Consider the following 20,732-nt stretch of genomic DNA (forward strand, 5'->3'; position numbering starts at 1 on the left):
GCCATGAGTGGGAAAGCGCGGGGTACAAATGTAACTAAAATAAAATAAATAAAAAATTTAGATATTGTTGCTATCATGGAGACATGGTTCAATGACTCCAGTGAATGGGATGCGGGCTGTAACATAGTAAATGACGGCAGATAAAGACTTGTAAGGTCCATCCAGTCTGCCCAACAAGATAAAGATACCTAAGAAGGATAGAGAGATGGTTGAAAAGGTAGAGAAGTAGCTCTCTATGTGGGAAACAATATTATCAAAGCGACTGAAATGCAGAGGGCCTGGGGAAAGGAAGAAGCAATATGGATCACCTTGGAAAGAGAAGGTGGAACCACTGTCCACACAGGTGTTGTCTACAGACCTGCAACACAATCAGAGCAACTAGATAAAGATCTGATTACAGATATCCAAAAGTTGGGAAAGAAAGAGAAGGTGCTGTTGCCTGATGATTTCAACCTGCCAGATGCAAATTGTAAAGTTCCATCTGCAGAATTGGAAAGAAGTAGAGAGATCATGGATACTTTTCAAAGTGCTCTGCTCAGACAATTGGTGACAGAATCGATGAGGGAAGGAGTGACACTGGATCTGGTGCTCACAAATGGGGAAAGTAGGTCTAATGGGCTGCAGTGATCATCAAACAGTTTGGTTTGATATAATAGCTAAAGTGCAGGGCAGCCACTCAAAACTCAAAGTCCAGGATTTGAAGCATGCTGACTTTAGTAAAATGAGGGAATACCTGAAAAAGAGCTGATGAGCTGGGAGGACATACGAGAAGTGGAAAGGCAGTGGTCCAGGCTGAAAGGAGCTATATATCTGGCTACTGACGTTTACATGAGGAAAGTTTAAAAAAAGCAAGAGAAAAAGGAAACTGATATGGTTCTCCAAGCAAGTGGCTGAGAAAATAGAGGCAAAAGAGTTGGCATTCATGAAATAGAGAAAAACTCAAGAACAGGAACACAGAGAGGAATACCGAATGAAACTGAACGAAGGCAAGAAAGATATACGTCTGGTGAAAGTGCAAGCAGAAGAACAAATGGCTAGAAATGTTAGGAGGGGAGACAAGAATTTTTTTAGCTATACTAGTGAAAGGAGGAAGGCTAAAAATGGAATTGTGAGACTGAAAGATACTGTGAACCACTATGTGGAGAATGATGAGGAAAAAGCAAACTTGCTAAACAAATACTTTTGTTCTGTGTTCATGGAAGAAAATCCTGGAGAAGGACCACGATTGGCTGGCAAAGGTACATATGAGAATGGAGTGGATATTTCACTGTTCATGGAAGAAAGTGTTTATGAACAAATTTGGTTACTGGAAAAGTGATGGAAGCATTGCTGAAGGAAAGGATAGTGAATTTCCTGGAATCCAATAGGTTACAAGATACGAGACAACATGGTTTTTCCAAAGATAAATTGTGCCAAACCAATATGATTCTTTGATTGGGTGACCACAGAATTGGATCGAGGGCATGCGCTTGATGTAATGTACTTGGATTTCAGCAAAGCCTTTGACATGGTTCCCCATTGGAAGTTCTTGAATAGACTTGACAGGCTGAAGTTAGGACCCAAAGTGCTGAACTGGATTAGGAACTGGTTGACAGACAGACGCTAGAGGGTGGTGGTTAATGAAATTCATTCACAGGAAAGAAAGGTGAATAGTGGAGTGCCTCAGGGATCGGTGCTGGGGCCGATTCTGTTCAGTATATTTGTGAGTGACGTTGCCAAAAGGTTAGCAGCTAAAGTTTGCCATTTTGCAGATGATATCAAGATTTGTAACAGAGTGGACACCCTAGAGGTAGTGGACAACATGAAAAAGGATCTGCAAAAGTTAGAAGACTGGTCTAATGTTTGGCAATTAAAATTCAATGCAAAGAAGTGCAGAGTGATGCACTTAGGGAGCAGGAATCCAAAGAAGTCATATGTGCTAGGAGGTGAGAGGCTGATATACACAGACAAGGAGAGGGACCTTGTGATTCTCTTCAATATATTTGTCAGTGACATTGCCAAAGAGTTACAAGGTAAAATTTGCCTGTTTGCGGATAATACCAAGATTCGCAACAGAGCGGACACCCTGGAGGGAGTGACCAGCATGAAAAGTGATCTGTAAATGTTAGAACAATGATCTAATGTTGGGTAGTTAAAACTTAAAACAGAGAAGAGTACTGTGATATACTTGGAGAGTAGACATCCAAGGGAACTGTTATATGCTAGTAGGTGAAAGGCTCATATGCACAGAGGGACCGTGAAGTGATCGTGTCTGAGGATCTCAAGGTGATTAAATAGTGGTACAAGGTGGTGGCTGTAGCCAGAACAATGCTAGGCTGCATAAAGAGAGGAATAACCTGCAGAAGGAAAGAAGGGGTTGATGCCCTTATACAAACCATTGGTGAAGCCCCGTTTGGAGTATTTTGTTTAGTTTTGGAGGCCTTATCTTGCTAAGGATGTAAAAAGACTTGAAGCAGTTCAGAGGAAGGTGACAAAAATGGTATGGGGTTTGCTTGCATGAAAAGACACATAAGAAGAGACTTGAAGGCATGAATATGTATATCCTAGAGGAAAGGAGGGATAGGAGAGATATGATAGACATTTAAACTCTGGAACGGTATTAATATAGAAGCAAATCTTTTCCAGAAAAGGGGAAATGGTAAAGCTAGATGACATGAATTGAGGTTGCAGGATGGTAGACTTAGGAGTAACATCAGGAAATTCTTTTTCATGGAGAGAAAGGTCAATGCTTGGAATTCCCTCCTGAGGGAAGTAGTGGAGACACAAATGATGATGGAATTCACAAAGGCGTGGGATGAACACAGAGGATCCCTAATTTGAAAATGGATAGTATAAAAACCAAATGACTGCATGTGTGTTAATCTGTTGAATAGTGCTTAGATGGCAACTCCGGCTTTGAGGAACTAAGGCCTGTGTCCTGTATATGGCAAGACAGCTTAGGATAGGCTGGAGAGGGCTTCAATAGCAACTTCAGTAGTTGGAACATAAAACAGTGCCAGGTGGACTTCTACAATGTGTCCCGAACATGGCAAAGAAAGACCAGGAACAATTATTACATTCATTGTTGGTTTAATCGTGAATTGATAATGAGTGTGATTGTTGGACAGACTGGATGGATCATTTAGGTCTTTATCTTTTGTTATCTACTACGTTACTGTGGTGCTCATTTTCAAAAGAGAAAAATGTTTCAAAAGTGGCACAAAGCAGTAGATGGACTTTTATCATGGGAAAATGTCCAAGTCGCAATCTGAAACTCAGATTTGAGATGTTTTTCTCCGCAGTTCATCTAAATTGCAAGGGTGTGTGTTGGGGCCGTGTTTTGAGTGGGCTCAGAATTTGAACGTGCCTCAGAGATAATCGAACAAGATAAAAACGTCTAGGGCAAAAATTGGAATGTTTTTATCTAGACTTGCTTCAATCACAACTAAGTCACTAAAAGATGCCCTACCTGACCAGCTGACCACTGAAAGGATTAAGGCTTGACCTCCCCCTTAATCCCTCACTGGTCATTGGCCTGCTCCCATACCCCAAGCATCTGACAGTACATGCCAGGCTCTGTGACAGCTTCAGATATTATGGCCATTGCTATTAGGGCAGCAAGCTGGACCCAGGAGTAGGCTAGTGGTCAGTGCAGTGGACTGTTCAGATAGGGACCCATATCTGACTCTAACTAGTACACTTGTGGTGGAAATTGTGAGCCTTCTAAAACAGCCCACAAAATATCAATTATACCTATAGATAGGAGATACCTACATACTTGAGGGCTTTTGTAGTGGTTTACAGTTAGGTACACTAGGCTTTTAGGTGTTCCTGGAGGGCTCACAGTACAAAATAAGGGTGTTACAGTGGGATTCGTACCTGGGTCCCTTTATGTGAGGTCCACTACACTGACCACTAGGCTTCTCCTCTGCTCAGCTGGGATGTCTGCGTGGCTAGTTTACTATGAGTGGTGCCAATGTCTTGTTTTTGTGCGTTTTTCTCTTTTAATGATACCTAAAGAAATACGTACTGAACACAAAAATGTCTGGAAAATAGTGATTTTCAAAAGAAAAAGACATTTTTCTAGTTCGAAAATTGTTATGTTCAGGATGAGAATTTTAGACGTTCTCAGCAAAACATCTACACTTGGACTTGGACATCATATCGAAAATGCCCCTCCACGTTTTTATGTAGTGACCCTAGAAAACTCGAGAGGCCAGTTGCATTTGGAGCTTGAAGAGCAAGACTTGTGTTCTTTTTCTCCTCCTACAATATGTTGTCAGAATTGTACAGCAGTGTGTGCCTTGAAATGGCCTCTTGCCTTAATGGAGAAAGGGTACTGTAGACTCTTCCTCTTTCTACTTTAGGGAACAGAGATCTTTTCCTTCCCTAAGGGTAGCTATCTCATCCCTTCTTGGGTTGGTTTCCAGTGGGAAAAGCCTTGTGTATTGTAATTCTCCTGTCAGTAGATTCTGTATAAAATCTATAAAATTCTGTGGTTGCCATGTTAGATAAGGAGATATCCTTTTTTTTATTGGACTAATACATTTTTGGCTAGCTTTCAAAGACCATTCTTTTTTCTTCAGGTCAGTAAAAATCTTCTTGGAACCACTAGGGAATTGCTGTCCTAGTTTTGCTCCAGAGAAGTAGTTCTTTTGTCAGCTATTTCATCAGATGTACTAGTACCAGCTGGGTGCCAAAGCTAAAAGGGAGCAAAGAGCAAGCATCTGTCCAGTACAATTCCAGAAGGCAACAGAAGAAAAGCAAGTAGCTGGATTTAAGATTTTAGGTACCAAGAGTGTTCCAGGAAGGAAAGGAGCCCTTAGACACTATTCCTGAAGGAATGCATAGAGTAAAGGCAAGGAATCATAGAAGCGGGATCATAGGAGCCAATTCTGTGGGTACTTGAGCCAGTGGCGTAGGAAGGGGGGGCGGGAGGGGGGGGTCCGCCCCGGGTGCACACGCTCGGGGGGTGCCGGCCCCGCTGGTTCCCTGCTCTCTCTGCCCCGGAACAGGTTACTTCCTGTTCCGGGGCAGAGAGAGCAGGGAACCAGCGGGGCCGACGCAGCTCCGAGTGACGTGCACTCGGGGCGGATCGGCCCTCCCGCAGGTAAGAATGCGGTCCAGGGGGGGTGCGCCACAGAGGGGGGGGTCGCGCCGTGCTGCACCCGGGGGGGGGGGGGGGGGGGGGGGGGGGGGTTGCGCAGCAGCGACCTGCCCCGGGTGCCATTAGCCCTCGCTACGGCACTGACTTGAGCATTCCTAATATTGAGCAAGTTCCTTGAGTGTGTCCAGGGAGGACTAATTTCTGTTGGGTTTAGCACCCCTAATCATTTTGAAAAGTTGGCTCCTGTGAGTATGATGAAACTTTGAACTGTACAGAAATACAGATTCACCTCCAAGAAAATGTGTCTGTCAAGTCATTGCTTTTATAGAAGTTTAAACACCAGTCTTGAATGAAGAGTGTTTGGGGGTTTTTTTTAGATTGTGGTCCTGTTGTTTGAGCTCTGAAGATTTGATTGCCTCTGTTCAGAGTAAACCACTGGAGCTGTTCCAAGCCGCTTCAGACCTCAGCAGCTCCAGTTAGGGCTAGTGTTAGGGGGTGGCAAGCAGAGCAATTGCCCTGGGTCCCCAAATCTGCCTCAAGCTGAAGGAAGAATAGCTTGCAGGTGGGCTTTGGATCCCCTCCCAAGTTTCTCCCCTGGGTCTCTGAATGCCTAGCACCAGCTCTGACTATTTCCATATGAATGAGGACTTGAGATGAGAGTTACATTAGCTTCCTCTGATCTGTCACAGATGACAGAGACGATAATGTAAGGAGTGGAAGAGTAGCGGGGCGTAGCCAGATGGCTAATTTTGGGTGGGCCTGAGCCCAAGGTGGGTGGGCATGGAATTTACCTCCCCCCGGCCCACCTCCATCCTCCCTGTCCACAAACCCCAAATATTAAATGCTTGAGCTGGAGGGGATCCCCAAACCCTGCCAGCTAAAGATTTCCTCCTCCTCGAGCAGCCATCACTCTTCCAAACGGCAGCTGGCATCACTTGCCTCAAACTGATGCTAAGATCTGCTATTTACAAGGTATGCAAGACTCAAGAGGGACTGATGTTGGGAGTTTTCACCTGGTGGGGCTTGGGAATCCCTGCCAGCCATATCATAGGTGTGCTGCTACTGGGTGGGCCTGGGCCCAAAATGGTTAGGCCTGGGCCCACCCAGGCCCACCCTTGGCTACGCCATTGGTGTATCAGGCAGAGAACAAGGGAAACCTGGTTCAAATCCCACCATGATTCCTTGTAACTGTGGGTGAGTCACTTAACCCTCCATTGCCTCAGGCACAACATTTCAGATTGTGAGCCCTCTGGGGTAATACTTTCTGTGCCTGAATGTAACTTGCTTTTAAATGTGACTGAAAAATGTGTGAGCCAAATATAAAAAAATAAGAAAGTTCTTTCTCTGCTCTGCTGTTCCCTATAATAATTTTGCTAAGAATTAGCTAGAAAAAAGTTGTATTTCTAGGACTAGTCTTGGGTAAAGTGGTGTGGTAGCCATGCTAGTCCACTTTTAAAGGTAATAAATAGAAATAAAACAAGATGATACCTTTTTTTTATTGGCCTAACAATACATTTTTTGATTCCCAATTAAAAAAAGGTATCATCTTATTTTCCTTTCTTTGTCTTGTTTTGCAGGGCTTGTGAAAGGAAGTCAAAATAGAGAGTGTTCCTACCCCCCCCCCCCCCCCCCCCCCCCCAAAAAAATCCCAGTGCCAAAAATTCAACTCTCATGTTTGAAACAAAACCTCTCACCTCTGAGTAGCTGTGATTCAGCAACAGGATGCACTAGGCTCCCTGCTCAGCTTCTCAGATCATGATCTTCCAAGTGTCAAGTGCACCACTGTATGGGACTAGGCTGGGTGCATTCCTAACAGACGTGCAAAATGTTTTCATTATATCCTCCTGATGCAGCAGTGCATTGGGAATGACATAGGTGCCATTTCATCCAGAGCTCCTGAATAGTCAAATGATTGTCTGAAAGAACCAGATCCTCAGTCCAAGAGGAGGATTATTTACTGGACTTAACCCAACTAATTATTTCCTCTGTTATCCAACCTCCATTTCTTATGCTGTTTCCTTACAGTACTGTGGCTTTATTATGTATTTTCTGCCTTATCATGTCTTCATTACATGCTAGAATTTCCAACCTTATTAGAGTGATGTGGTGATGTCATGGCACCTTGTGCTCAGACTGATTACACAAGTTTCGAGTTGTACCACTCAGTACTAGGGTTCATAAGGTGCCCTGTGTAACAGATTCTCTTCATTGGTTGAAGATTAAACTGGTGGTCATGGTAGTGAGATCTGCTATTGGACCACTTCTTTAGTATGAACAGACCCCTTGTTTTTAAATCGTTTCCTCCAAAGTCTGTTCCTCAGCCATCTGTGCTGCCCTCTTATTTTTCTGTGAACTCTGTGTGATGCCTGTTCAGGGCTGTGATGAACTGAGCATGGGAGAGTGCCCTGAATTCTTACAATATGTGGTGATGAGTGTGGCTAAGGTGCAGGAACATGAAAAATTAGAACCAAACACAGTATCCCCTAGGGAGTTATACAAAAGTTAGGTAAACTATCTTGAAAAAAATAAAAAGCTTATACTTTTGGATAAATGTAATATATTCTAGTAATAACATAACACTTTGTTTCCCTAATATACGGAATTATATTCTGACAGCTTCCCTGAAATTCTGCCAGCTGCTACAGTCAGTAGACCGGTGTAGTACTTGACTCTCTTTTGTTTTTGAACTTCTAGGAATTCTCCTACCTTCAAATCATTTGAGGAAAGGGTTGAGAGTACCGTGACCAACCTTAAGGTAAGTTTCAGATAGCAAGTGAAAAATTCAGTGTGCCACATGCTAAAACTGCTATTATATACTGAGAGCAATTCCTATAAAGCTATACTGATGATATATCTTGATAATGTTGTTTGTCTGTTGATGGAAAGATGGTAAATATTTTGCTTGTCTAAATAAGGTAGTTGCAGTGGACCGGGGTGGGCATCTTTTGGTCCTGAGACCACATTGGAAGCCATGTTTGGATTGAGGGTGTTGGTGTACTCTGCATGAGGACTGGGGGCAGGTCTGACCATATCAACTATACTGTACAGGAAGAGTAGGGTTTCTCCAAATACTGGTGCCACATGTATTCATTATTCTAGTAATAGAATCACATTACTTGGCAGTTTAATGAATTAACCATTAATGATTTTATCACTGCAAAAATAAATACATGTGGCATTGGCAATCATAGAAACCCTACTCTTCCTTACTGGTGACTGTTATCCCCTTCCTCCTCCTTCCTGATCCCAATGGAAGACAGTGCAAAGATGAAAACAAAGTAAGGAGCAATCTAGTTCTCCTGCCAGTTGCTCTGCCACCATCACTATGGTGAAAGTGGAAGTAACAAAACAGGCTGGAGCTAACATAAATCTTGGTCAGAATTTAGACACTGGTGTGTTGGGGTTGGCACACAGAAAACCAACAAGGGTGGAAGTGGGAGTGTTCTGAATGATCAAGTCAAACAGCTGAGTCAGTGTTCAAACGTTTATTGCCAAAGATGAACTGATGCAAGGAGACCCAACACTGGCCTTGTTTCGGCTATAAAGCCTTCATCAGGGGTCGTAAAAGTGCAAATCAATCAGCTTGACAGAATCATAAAACATGTAGAATAATTGAGTTTGAGTTCTTGAAGTGATGATACCACATGGGTAGAAAGTCACGCGTTTGCTTGTAACACCAGCAGATGCGTGACTTTCTACCCAGCATTTTCCCAGACAGTGCTGTTAAATATCCCCTTTAACCATCATCATGGCACTCCCCAGTTAGAAATACAAAAAAGCTCCAAGGACCATCAAGCATTGGATAGTCAAGAGTCCTTTTTTAGTAGACCCGACACAGGTCGTGTTTCAGCATCCAGCGCCTGCGAAAGGGGTCAATGAGATAACTCATACTCTTAAGATTATATCGGATATAACTGTCGCAACTCATATGACCAGTGAACCAAGGCTTATCCAAAGTACCATATTTTTCGGACTAAAAGACGCACCGGACCATAAGACGCACCTAGGTTTTAGAGGAGGGAAATAGGAAAAAAAAATTTTTCCTTTTTCCCTCCTCTAAAACCTAGGTGCTCTGGTGCGTCTTGTCCGAGTTTTGGATCGCCCTCCCCTACTTACGTGACGCGATGTTCCCTGGTGGTCTAGTGACGTCGGGGCAGGAAAGAGCCCCCTCTTTCCTGCCCAGCGCGCTGCTCTCCGTGCTCCTGACTGCTTCCTGACGGTCTCGGCGAGATTGCCAGTCTACAGCTTCTCCTGCCTTGCTTGATACCCAGTCTTGGTTGGGGTCTTGCCTACTACTGCCGCTTGTTGGCAGTGGTCCAAGGGCTCACATTGCTCCCGTGTCCGAGAGCCAGAGACCGTGACACCTGGGGAATGCGTGAGCAGATAAGAAAGGGGCAGGGCTGCCGAGAGGGGGGGGGCAGGGGGCAAAATTCCCTGAGCCTGGGGGGCCCGGCGCCAGTAATATTTGACTAACGTTTTAACCACAAATAGATAAGTCTTACGATCCTCTTTTTACACATTGCAACTTATTAGATCAGTACAATATTATTTGACCTTATCTTGTGTACATTCTTTAATTCTTTCTTTAGTTATTACTTACTTGATTATTGTAACTCATATTCTGGATTATCATTATCCACACTTAATGTTTACAACTGATTCAATCTACTGCAATCAAATTATTATATAGAGCACACAAATTTGATTATGTTACACCTCTACTTAAAAGACTCCCTTTATCTGCATGTAAACACTCACTCTGGTACACAAGGGTATTTCTGTATCTGCACCTGCATATGTATCTACTCTTCTTATATTATACATGCCATCTCATACTCTCCGCTCATCCCAAAATTCTCTACTTCACTTACCCTCCTCAACCCAGATTTGTTTAGACATCACCCAAGAGACAGCCTTCTCCTACGCAGCCTCAGAACTTTGGAATAACCTTCCACAGGCAGTCAGATTAGAATCTTCTCATAAAAGATTCAAAACTCTTCTTAAAACTTGGATTTTATAATTGCAAACCGCTTCCAAGTATTATTACGAGAAGCAGTATATCAAGCATCAATAAAATAAAATAAATAAATATAATTCTGCTCAAAGACCAAATTCATAGATTGTATGCCCTGAAAAATCAAAGCTGAAAGTCTGTACTTAAAAATAATTTAAATGTCAAGCTAATTAAACCACGGGATGAGTCAAAGTTCAACCCAATTACCAACATAGAAATGGAATATTTATGTATTTATCTACAGGATCTCTACCCGCACATCTAGAACAAGACTGCTCCCTGTGGCTTACAGTAAAACATCCATAAAAATCAAATCAATAATACATGACTCATATAATTAAACAATCAAAACAAAAGAAAAAATAACACTTTTAAACAACATAAATATTCATTATATCAACTAGATCCCTGCAGCACTGTATTTTTGAATTTAACCATGGCAAAAGACTGCACTAGATACTTAGTTCAACAGGTCCCTTCTAAGAACTCTTCCATCAACACATCCCTCATTGAATGCATTTGAAAACAAAATGATTTTGGCTTATACCTGAACTGTACATAGTTTGTAATCAGAGCTCTCCAGCAATGAATTTCGGATGTGAGGGCCTGTTATTAAAAAGGCCATTGACCATATGCACAAAAGCCTAGCCTATCTCACTGATTAAACTAGTGTCACTGACTGTACTGATGAATCGATTATTACCTTTGCAACAGGGCCCCCCCCCCCCCCCCCACCGAGAGACACAGCTTTTATACTCCCTGGGCCATGCCCTCCTGGCTCCAGCCCTCCCATGTCACTTCTCCTTTTGGGCGGAAATGTGAGGTTTAAGGTGGTTCTGAAATTGTGAAAGAATGTCAGTAAGTGGGAGTGATAGCTTTCTACAGACTCCCTCACATACCCTCCCTCTCAAACCAACCATGCCCAGTTAAGTACCTGCATTGTCAGGGTCCACCACCTGAAGAAAAAAAGATCAGCCATGGGCTCTTCGTACTATCCTAGAAATAACTGCAAATCCCCTCTAGATACTTAATCACCCCAATCCTGTATCTGCTCATGACAGTTCTGCACAGACTGAGCTGTAGCTATGTCTGTAATTAGAAAGGAACCCAGTATTCAGTAGATATAATAAGATAATTTATTACAATCTTACCAATAGCAGTACAAATAAAACAGTCAAATGGTGGAACAGCGTTACATGACACGTCCTTTCTCTCTGGCCTTCTGGAGTCTTCCCTTGTAGCCTTCCTTCTCCCTTCTCCTTCACTCACTGATCTAATACCCCTCAGACTGCTGCTTATATACAATTCTGACTCCATTGGTTCCAATGGACCCCAGTCTTTGGTTCTTATCAGTTGATCAGAATGACTTCACATGTTCCCAAACCTTCCTCTAGTCCCCCTTTTGGATGTTCTCACCCGGGGTGCAGCTGACCCAGTACTATCTCTACATAACCATAACAACTCTTGCTCATACGTCTTGCAGGTGCCAGTCCCAGAGCAAATGCCCCCCTCCCTTGCCAGCTCAGCACTTGCTACAGTGAAATGTAACTGTGTCAAAGGTGATCTCTGATTTTTACAAGCTAGCTCTCTTTTGTATCAGAGATGATTTTGATTTTAAGAAGCCTAGCTCTTATTATGAGCTATTGGCCTGTATTTTACTGAGAGCAAGGGCTAGCAAGGCAAGGGCCCACCCAATCTCACATCTCTAAACTGAAGGTCTGGAGGCTAAGGAACCACTGTATGATACATGCATTTGATTCCTTGTAGCAAGCCATCCACTTGAGGGGTTCATGGTCCATGATGAGCAAGAAGTGTTGTTCCAGCAGATAATACTGGAACATCTGCAAGGCCCACTTGACAGCTAGCTGCATAGTTTCATTCTCTGTGAGACAGTTTCTGGCTGATGTCGGTCACAGGGTGTTATTCCCTATCCACTTCTTGGGCTAAGACTGCTCTGAGCCTGACATCTGATGCATCCGTTTGTACTATAAAGGGCCAGCTGAAGTCTGGGCTGACCAGCACCGGTTCGGAACTGTCACAGACTCAGGGGAAGTGAACCCTTGGGCCTTAGCCGGGAACCGGCTAGCGGCTGGTGGAGTCACTTGGCCTAGGCACTGCACTATGCAAAGTACTAAGCAAGGTAGGCTCAATCTGGAGACAGGCAAAGCAGGCAAGGCTTGAACTGGAGACAAGGCAGGCAGGGCTTGGCTGAAGACAAGGCTAGGCAGACAAGGCTATAACTGGGCAGGACAAGGCAAGGCTTGACGAGGCACAGCTCCTGGAGACCTGTTGCAAAGGCAGTGAGTTGAAAATGGGCACTTTCTTAAAACATGCACTACAGGAAATGATGCTCCCCACAGGGATCCTGGCTTCACTGCTGCTGGCACTACAAGAAGGAGACCACTGCAGGGCAATGCTGCGCAGAAGCAGGAACGCCACTGGAATGCCATAGAGGCTAACCACTGTGGGAAGAGGGTGAGTCGGGTGCGGAGCACAGTGGAGCCGTGACAAGAACAGAAGGCATTCTTCAGGATTCAGAAAGCAGTGTCCAGTTTGTGCAGGAAGCATGTTATCAATTCCACTTTCTTGGCAAAACCCAGACTGAAGCATCAGTAGTATCCAACAAGCTCCTGGAAGGCTTGTGCCTGCTTCTTGGACTTTGGTATCAGTAACTTTCATGATCACCTCTACCTTCTTTGGTCTCGCTTGCCCTTTCCCAGGTACTGGACCTCTTGTCCTCCCAGGAAGGATTTGCTGTCTACCCAGCTGGCCTTAAGCTATCCAGTACCACTTCCAGCTGGATTAGGTGGGCCAGTCTTTATGGCAGATGATGGTATCATCCAAATAGGCAGTCACATAACTACCATGCAATTTCAGCAGGTGGTTGATAAGACCTTAAAATGTTGCTGGAGCACAAATGTTAGTAAGGTGAACTAGAACACATCTTGAGGCATCAAAAAGGCTGTCTTCTCTTTTGCAGCCAGGGTGATGGGTACCTATCAATACCCTTTGGTCAGGTCCAATGGCGAGATGAACCGGAGTCCTCCCAGTTTTTCAACCCTTGAAATTGGGTACGCCTCCAATTTGGAAGTGGCATTCACCTTCTAGAGATCCAGTACAGAACCAGATGCTCCCATCTAGTTTAGAGACCAGCAAAATGGTGGACGACCAATTACTAGTGGACTATTTTTTTTTTTACAACCCCCAGTTCTGGCATCTCAACTGTTTCCTTTTGCTATAGGCTGCTGTCGGGTTTCCAAAATCTGATATGGGAACTGCCGGATGACAACCCTGGGATCAGTGGTGTTATCATTGAATGCGAAATGAGTCTGGCGTCATGCTGGAGAACACGTCCTGGTTGTGGAAGTCCAACTGTTCCAGGTTGGCTTTCTGTGAAGCAAAGAGCTGCTCTCCAAATGGGACTTGCAGGGGTTCTGGCTGTATTGGAAGCTCTGGACCAAAGCCATCCTCTTGGACCAGCACCACTGTCATTGGGTTCCACTTTTTTTTTTAATAGATTGATGTGGAAGATCTTTGCTTTGCTTCTCTTGTCCGGTTGTGCCACCTTCTAGTTGACAGGTCCTGTCTTCGCTACTATCTCATAAGCATTTTGCTTTCTGATGAGGGCAGAAAGACTAGAACTCTGTCCTCTGGCTGTAAGGTTCTTGATTAGCTTTCGAAGGTTGCCCTTCTTCGTCAGGGCAACCTTCGAAAGCTAATCAAGAAATGTATTAAGTTATGTCCAATAAAAAAGGTATCATCTTATTTTCTTTTCCATGTTTTATTTTGTTTGATTTCTATTGATAACCTTAAGAGTGGACTAACACGGCTACCACACTCCTCTAATTTTAGCAGGAAACTGCAGCGCCTCCTAGACTGCCCCACTGCTCTGCTGGGATGTCTGTGTGATGAGTCTACTAAGAATTATAGCCTCCAGACATCCCGATGGCTGTTTTTGTGCATTTTCCTCTTGGACGTCCCCCCCCCCCAAAAAAAAAAAAAATGGTACCAAAAGAAAAACACACCAAGCACAACATGACTAGAAAAAGGCGATTTTTGAACCAAAAAGATTGCCATTTTCAGACCTGAAAAACATCTCTGTTTGCCAGTCAATTTTTGGATATTTTTAGCGAAACGTCCAAAATTGGACTTGGACATTTTATCGAAAATGCCCCTTCACACTTCCTAGAGAAGTCTGACAGCTGGGAGAAGACTGCTTTTTCTACAAATCTTGGAGCTGAGTAAAAGATTGGAGACGGTTTACAGGGTTCATTAACTTTATTATTATTTTTTAAAATAATGGTATTTATTTTGGCCTCCTTCTGAGGAAACTCAATGTGTTGTACAAATAAAAGTCAGTATATAGAGAGTAATTATGTAGTATATCCAATAAAAGCAATATAGTAAAGCCTAATAAACCCATCATAAAATCCATTCCTTAAAAACCATTTGCGGTATATTTATTATAACCCCTTCCAAAGAGGCTTCTTCTTTTTTTTTTTTTTAGTGTTGCCTATGGGTCCTTTTGTCCTGTATGATATATTGTATTTATTGAAATCTACTTAAAGCACAATATATTGGATTGATGAAATATAAACAGATAAAATTGCTTTGGTCTCTTTTGTAATCTTATAATTTTGAAGAGAGCCATTCTAACACTTTCTGCTCATGGCTGATTGTTCCAGGTATTGCTGGAACTGTGTCCTAGGCGTCAGGTATCATGGTTCTCAAAGGCTGTCAGCTTCTTGGGCCACTGCATAGTTTATAACTCTGAATGAATGCTAATCTGAGAATGATTTTAGGTTTAGCTTCAGGCTAAACAATATTGTTTTTCTAACATTAACATGCTGAGGCTCATTTTATAACAGGATATGTAAATTAGGAGGCCACATAGGCACCTGTTGTATAAAGACATATAGATGTCTATGTGTCTTTATAAAATACAGGCACAAAACCTGCTCAAATGGTCTACAATGCAGCCTCGTACATTTACCTGTGCTCAGGAGCTGCTGTAAATGTTCGTGACTGAAGTACGTTGTATACATGTGTACTTTGTGACTCAGCCCAAGCTCCTTTCTCAAACACTCCTCCACCCAGGTCTTGTACAGTTCAACAGCTTATTTCCCAAACCTGCTAAATCCATATTAGTTGCTTTGGACTTAGAGAGTTTTAGAAATAAGCCCTTCAATTATGCACCTGTAACCCCTGGTTAGGATGGCAATCATTGAAACGGGTAAACCTGATAGAGAGTCACTGGGGGAAATGACTGGGAGGTCCCGGGGTGGGAGAGAGCCCAACCCATGGGAGGGTGTATGGAAAAGAATGCAGAAGAATGATGTCCCTGATTTGTACAGTTACAGCTTGGGAGGAGTTTGGAAAGTAATGAAAGGACAGAATCAGAGTGGAAAAGTGTCCTTAGTTGCCTAGGTCTTGAAGTGCCTACAAGCCCCCTGCCAAGTGACCCACAGAAGTAAAAAGGGGGTCCTGAAGTGCCAATTCCAGTTAGCTAAGCTAAGGGACAGTTGCTTTCAAATTCGTATCTGCTGGTGAAGGAGCCAGACATTCAGGCAGATTGGGGAATCCAGCCTGTAAGCTTGGATCAGGTAGGACGCGGCCTGCCCACAGCTGGGGGTTTGCCTGTAAGAGGTATCTATAGAGAAAAGACAGCCAATATAGGTCCAGACCTGGTGGTAACAGAGTGCATCAAGAAGAAAGTCAACCTGGGATTACATCTGGCCACAGGATAGGCATATGGAGGTCATGCCTATGTGCACAACCCTGGGAAGGAACTGCTCTTTGTGAATACTCTTGAAAGGTGATGAGGGAAAGATGTTCCCCATGGTGACTGGTTTGACCTTGAGTTATTGGAGCATCTGTTTCATTGACTGTGTTGAAGATCATTTGAATTAAGAGTTTGCAAGTTGCTAGAATTGCAAATAAAGGTGAAGTTATCATTGAGCCTTCTGAGTGTTGAATGGTTCCTGAGCTAAAGAGTTGACTGGATCCTGGGAGCGGATAAATGTTTCCCAAAGACCCCAACTGCTATTCCAGATCATCACCTACCCCCGTTTGACTGCAACGGAGAATGGAAAATAGAGTGAGTATGCATGGCCTGAGAATGAGGAGAAGCTGGGAAGCTGAAGCAGTGTGAGAGTGTTTCCTCTGTGACCTGGGTCCAGAATTCACTCGGGTGAGACTCGGGTTCTCATAGTATGTGCTTGTGAGTGGGAATAATAGGATGCTGTTTGCTTGTAAAAAAGCCTTTATAAAATTACCCCTGTGTGCGTTCGTCTTACTGCTGAGAGAAGTCTCATTTCCCAGGTGAGACTAATGTTTATAATTTTGGAAAGATGTATAAACCATGAAGGAGAGGAGTGTTGGGGTGAGGTTCAACGTAATCTTTCAAGCAAACTTATGTGCGATGCCACAAGCCTAATTTGTTGTCTTACAGCTATAAATAAAGCGGATTTATTTAAAATTTAACATAACTGGGAACTGATTTAATGCTGTTGTTTTTTTTCCCCTTTGCCTGATCACAGACCAGGGTTGGAGGACCAGCTCCCAGTGGAGGCAATTTTGAAGAAGTTCTGAGTTCTGCAGCACACGCCAGTGCACAGAGCTCTGTCTTAGAGAGCCGACTGCCTGAGAGCGAGGAAGAGCTGCAGTGTTAAGATCATACGCTCTTTGTTGCCACCCACACGCTTCCTGTGCTTCTCTCCCGGAATTCCTTCTAGCAAATGGACTGAGTTTGAGTAAATGTGGTTTCAAGTAGTGAGGGCACCAAGGAACTTTACTTTCGTTCTCCTCCTTCATCATGTAAAACTTGCAAGGTTCAAGTCCCAGCCTTTGTCATAGCAGCATGCAATTCTACTCTTTGACTTAACCTTAGGTGTCATAAAAGGGTCATTAGCTGCTTTCACCCCTCACTCCTTCCTCCTCCTTCTGCAGTACTCACACATCAGATTGCAGGAGCTTCCTGAGATGAGAACTGATGTATTTAGAACACTAACTAACCTTTGGGCTGATCTGTTTTCCATTTTAAAGAGCCCCTCTCCCTAAACTGAGTCTTCCTTTGCCATAAAAAGCAGAGGTAAATGGGGACCCAGTGGAGCACCAAGCCAAGCTTTACAAATATGTTACACTTATTCCCATACCTTTCCCCATGCTCCCCACTGGTAATGTGTTAATCACATCCCCTTGATCCCATTTTGTAAACTTGCAAACAATGTGTGTGCTTAATTTAGTGGGGAAAGGCAAGACGGGAGGGAAGAGCTGAAGCTTTTTTTAAAGTGCAGATCTGTCGCACTTTGAAGCTCTCTCACGTCATACCATACCTACCTACCCCACTTTTTATAGATTTCCAAGGGGTCTCTTCATTTTTTTTTAAACAGCTTGAATCAGTTATAGTTCCTCTTCCTGAATTGATCCCAGTCATGGCCTCACTGCTTTAACTCACATCTCTCATTTGCTTTTGCCTTCTTTGTCTTGTCGTATTCACTAGATTACGCCTTCTCAACTCAGTCCTCGGGCCCACCAAGTCCTATTGGTTTTTCTGGATATCCATAATGAATATTCATAAACTCCAAATCCCAGGAAACCCATAAATTTAATATATTAAAATTTGCAGTGAAGGAACTTAGAAAACCAGTGTGATTCAAGTGAAACTCACATAAATAGCCACCTTTCTCTATCACCGCACTTCCTCAATTATTTAAGGCAGCAGTCACAAGGAATATAAAGATGATGGTCAGATTCAACTAGATAATGATAGTGTCCCAAGATGGAGTCCGGAGAGACCAGCATGCCAATCTCTGTTTTATTAAAAACCGTCAAGTACAGATTGGCGTGCTGGTCTCTCCGGACTCCATCTTGGGTCTGACATTCTTACTGCATTATGAGCCTGATCAGAGTATTAGCTTGTAAGTTTTTTTTCTAATTTGTTATTTTTTGTTTATTAAAGTGTAGTTGTTCATTGAATTTTTGTTCTTATGGAGGTACCCCCTGATGAAGCTTTCTCAGAAAACGAATCCTGGATCCAAGCTGGGGTGTAATAAGAAGATTTGATATACTACACACCATCTCTATCAACTCAGATTGGTTTACGGCAATATGTTGAGCAGACATGTAACAAGATAAGTGGGGGGGGGGGGGGGGGTTTCATCACAAGTGACACTATCATTATCCAGTTGAATTTCACCATCATCTTTATATGCCTTGTGACTGTTGCCTTAAATGAGGAAGTGTAATGATAGACTGCAAATTTTAATATATTAAGTTTACGGGTTTCCTGGGATTTTGAGTTCATATGTTTTTCGTGTTAACCTGGGTTTGGGAACATGTAAGATGATTGCTTGAATCTCATAAAGAAACATTTTTTAACAATGAACATGCATAATATAGGTTGGCATGCACATCCTCCTTTCATTTGCAAATCTCATGCATATTCATGGTGGATATCTTTATAACCCAATGGGACATGATGTGCCCTGAGGACTGGGATAAGAAGTCCAGCAATAGATTGTAAGCTCCAAGCAGGGTTTGTCCCTTACATGTATCTGTATAGTGATGCACACATGAGATAATGCTTTATAAAAATAAGGATGATAACAGGTGCAATATGTGTGGGGGAGGGAATGAAACCAGGGGTGTGCTGGTAAATTTTTAACAATAGGCTCTTTCTCCGGACGTAGCCAGCTCTGCAGTTGGAAAGGCCAGGGGTGGCCGGGGTTGGGGGGGAGCAACACTTGCCTCTCTCTCTTCCCTCCCCCTCCCTTTGTGCGGGCACGCTAGGCATACCTTTGCTGGCAGCCAATAAATGGACTGCCACCATTCCCAACGTCTTGCTCTGAGCAGCATGCTGGAACTTCTCTCACATGCTCGAGAAGTCCCAGCCTGTTGCCCATAGCTGGAAACAAGGAGCGGGGAGCAGCAGTAGTCTATTTACTTGGCTGGCAGGGCTCAGCATCCCCACCAGCAAAGTAAAAGATAATTCAGCAGAGGGCCCAAGCCCACATTTTGGGAGCCAGTTGTTAAAGTAGCCATGGAGGGCCCTATTTTAACAACCAGCTCCCAAAATTCTTAAAAACTTAACAACCGGCTCTTGCGAGTCTGTGAGAGCCTGCTCCAGCACACCACTGAATGAAACCATGTGTCGGGAACAGTGATGAGGTTACTGGGTCATGGCAAGCAACAATGGGGGAAATCAATATGGGGGGATGATTTACGTTTCTTAATTTCTGATTATAAAGTTTTCAGATTTTGCAAAGCCACTGGCCTGGGTTTGGTAGTACCACCCAAACGTATGTAACCTTGGCATTTCAAAAGAAAAAAATAAACAAACAGAAGAATTCTAGAAACAGGCACAGTCTTTTGAGACCTGCTATTAGGAAGTGTGAAAGAAGGGCAGGAATGGAGGCTCATGACAGGGGGTCTTTTGGCAGTGTTTGAAACACTAAACCTCAGAAATATGTTTGCATCAATTACAGATAAAAACTGTATAGCTTCCCTAGTGACCATTACCCTGGGAGAGATTTTGCTATAGGAATTCATAGTCAACTGTGTTTCTAGTAGAACATTCTACTCCTGCAGATATCTACATTATTTTACATCCACTGATACATTCTAGAGGCTTAATTTTAAGTGGTGGTTCGAACATAGCTCTGCTTTAAAAAAGAAGTGGCAGAGGAGACCAAATGTATGTAAGTTTTTAATGCCTTGCAGTGTCTTTTTAAAACATTAATGTCTCAGTTGTTGGGTTTCCTATTGTGCTTTTATCTTGGATTGTACTGTATGACTAGTATTTTAAGTATTTTTTCCTGGATTCTATCCTTCTTCTTACTGCCCCATTGCACAGGCATGCAGCTTGCATCCTTACAGCTCTGCAGGCCAGCATGTGTCTCTTTTTTGTAGAGGGGGTACAGTGCACATGCAACATGGGCAGGGACGTTCTGCTTTCACGGTGCAGTGAATGCATGATTGGTAGTCCCTGAGGTACTTCAGGACATTAGAACAGTAAAGAGACACTTTGTTCTGGATCTGCCTCCCACTGCCCCATTGACCAGTGTTGCCATTTTAGTGTGTTTACCAGTTGCTTACTGGTAAACATAGAGAGCACTCCTCATCAGGCACCTCAAATGTAACTAATCCAGAGATTTGGGGGTGGGGGCAAAGGATAAGTGCTGATGTCCTAGAGAACTGGAGTTTGCAGGGGTGACTTGACTACTTGCATCATTCAGCATTGCCTCCTGTCCCACATGCATTTAGGTAGGGTGATCAATTCTTATTTTTTTCCTGTTTCATTGAAGGCCTTGGTCTTAACACCCAATCCGTGGGCTGGTTATGGATGAGAGGGATTTTCTTACCTACTGTCAGTGGCATTCCTAGGGGGGCTGACACCCGGGGTGGATCGCCGATGCTCCCCGCCCCCTGGGTGCACGCTGCTGGGGGAGGGGGGGTGCCGCGCGCCTGTCAGCTTCGTTCGTTTCCATACTCCCTCTGCCCCAGAACAGGTTACTTCCTGTTCCGGGGCAGAGGGAGCATGGAAACGAACTAAGCTGACCGGCGCGCAGCACCCCCCCAGCGGCGTGCACCCGGGGCGGACCGCCCCCCCCCCCCTTGGTATGCCACTGCATA

General features: G+C 43.7%; 1 protein-coding gene across 1 annotated transcript in view; it reads left to right on the forward strand.

Moving 5' to 3' along the window:
* The window catches only part of LOC115466908 (tumor protein D53 homolog), a 219,406-nt gene extending 200,617 nt beyond the window's left edge, over positions 1 to 18,789 (forward strand). Inside the window, 2 exon segments of the mRNA XM_030198486.1 lie at positions 7,781 to 7,841; positions 16,640 to 18,789. Coding sequence (XP_030054346.1) covers positions 7,781 to 7,841; positions 16,640 to 16,771 — 193 coding nt within the window. The 3' untranslated portion in view covers positions 16,772 to 18,789.
* The last annotated feature ends 1,943 nt before the right edge of the window (positions 18,790 to 20,732 follow it).

Source organism: Microcaecilia unicolor, chromosome 3 (genome assembly GCF_901765095.1).
Source record: "Microcaecilia unicolor chromosome 3, aMicUni1.1, whole genome shotgun sequence".
NCBI lineage: Eukaryota > Metazoa > Chordata > Amphibia > Gymnophiona > Siphonopidae > Microcaecilia > Microcaecilia unicolor.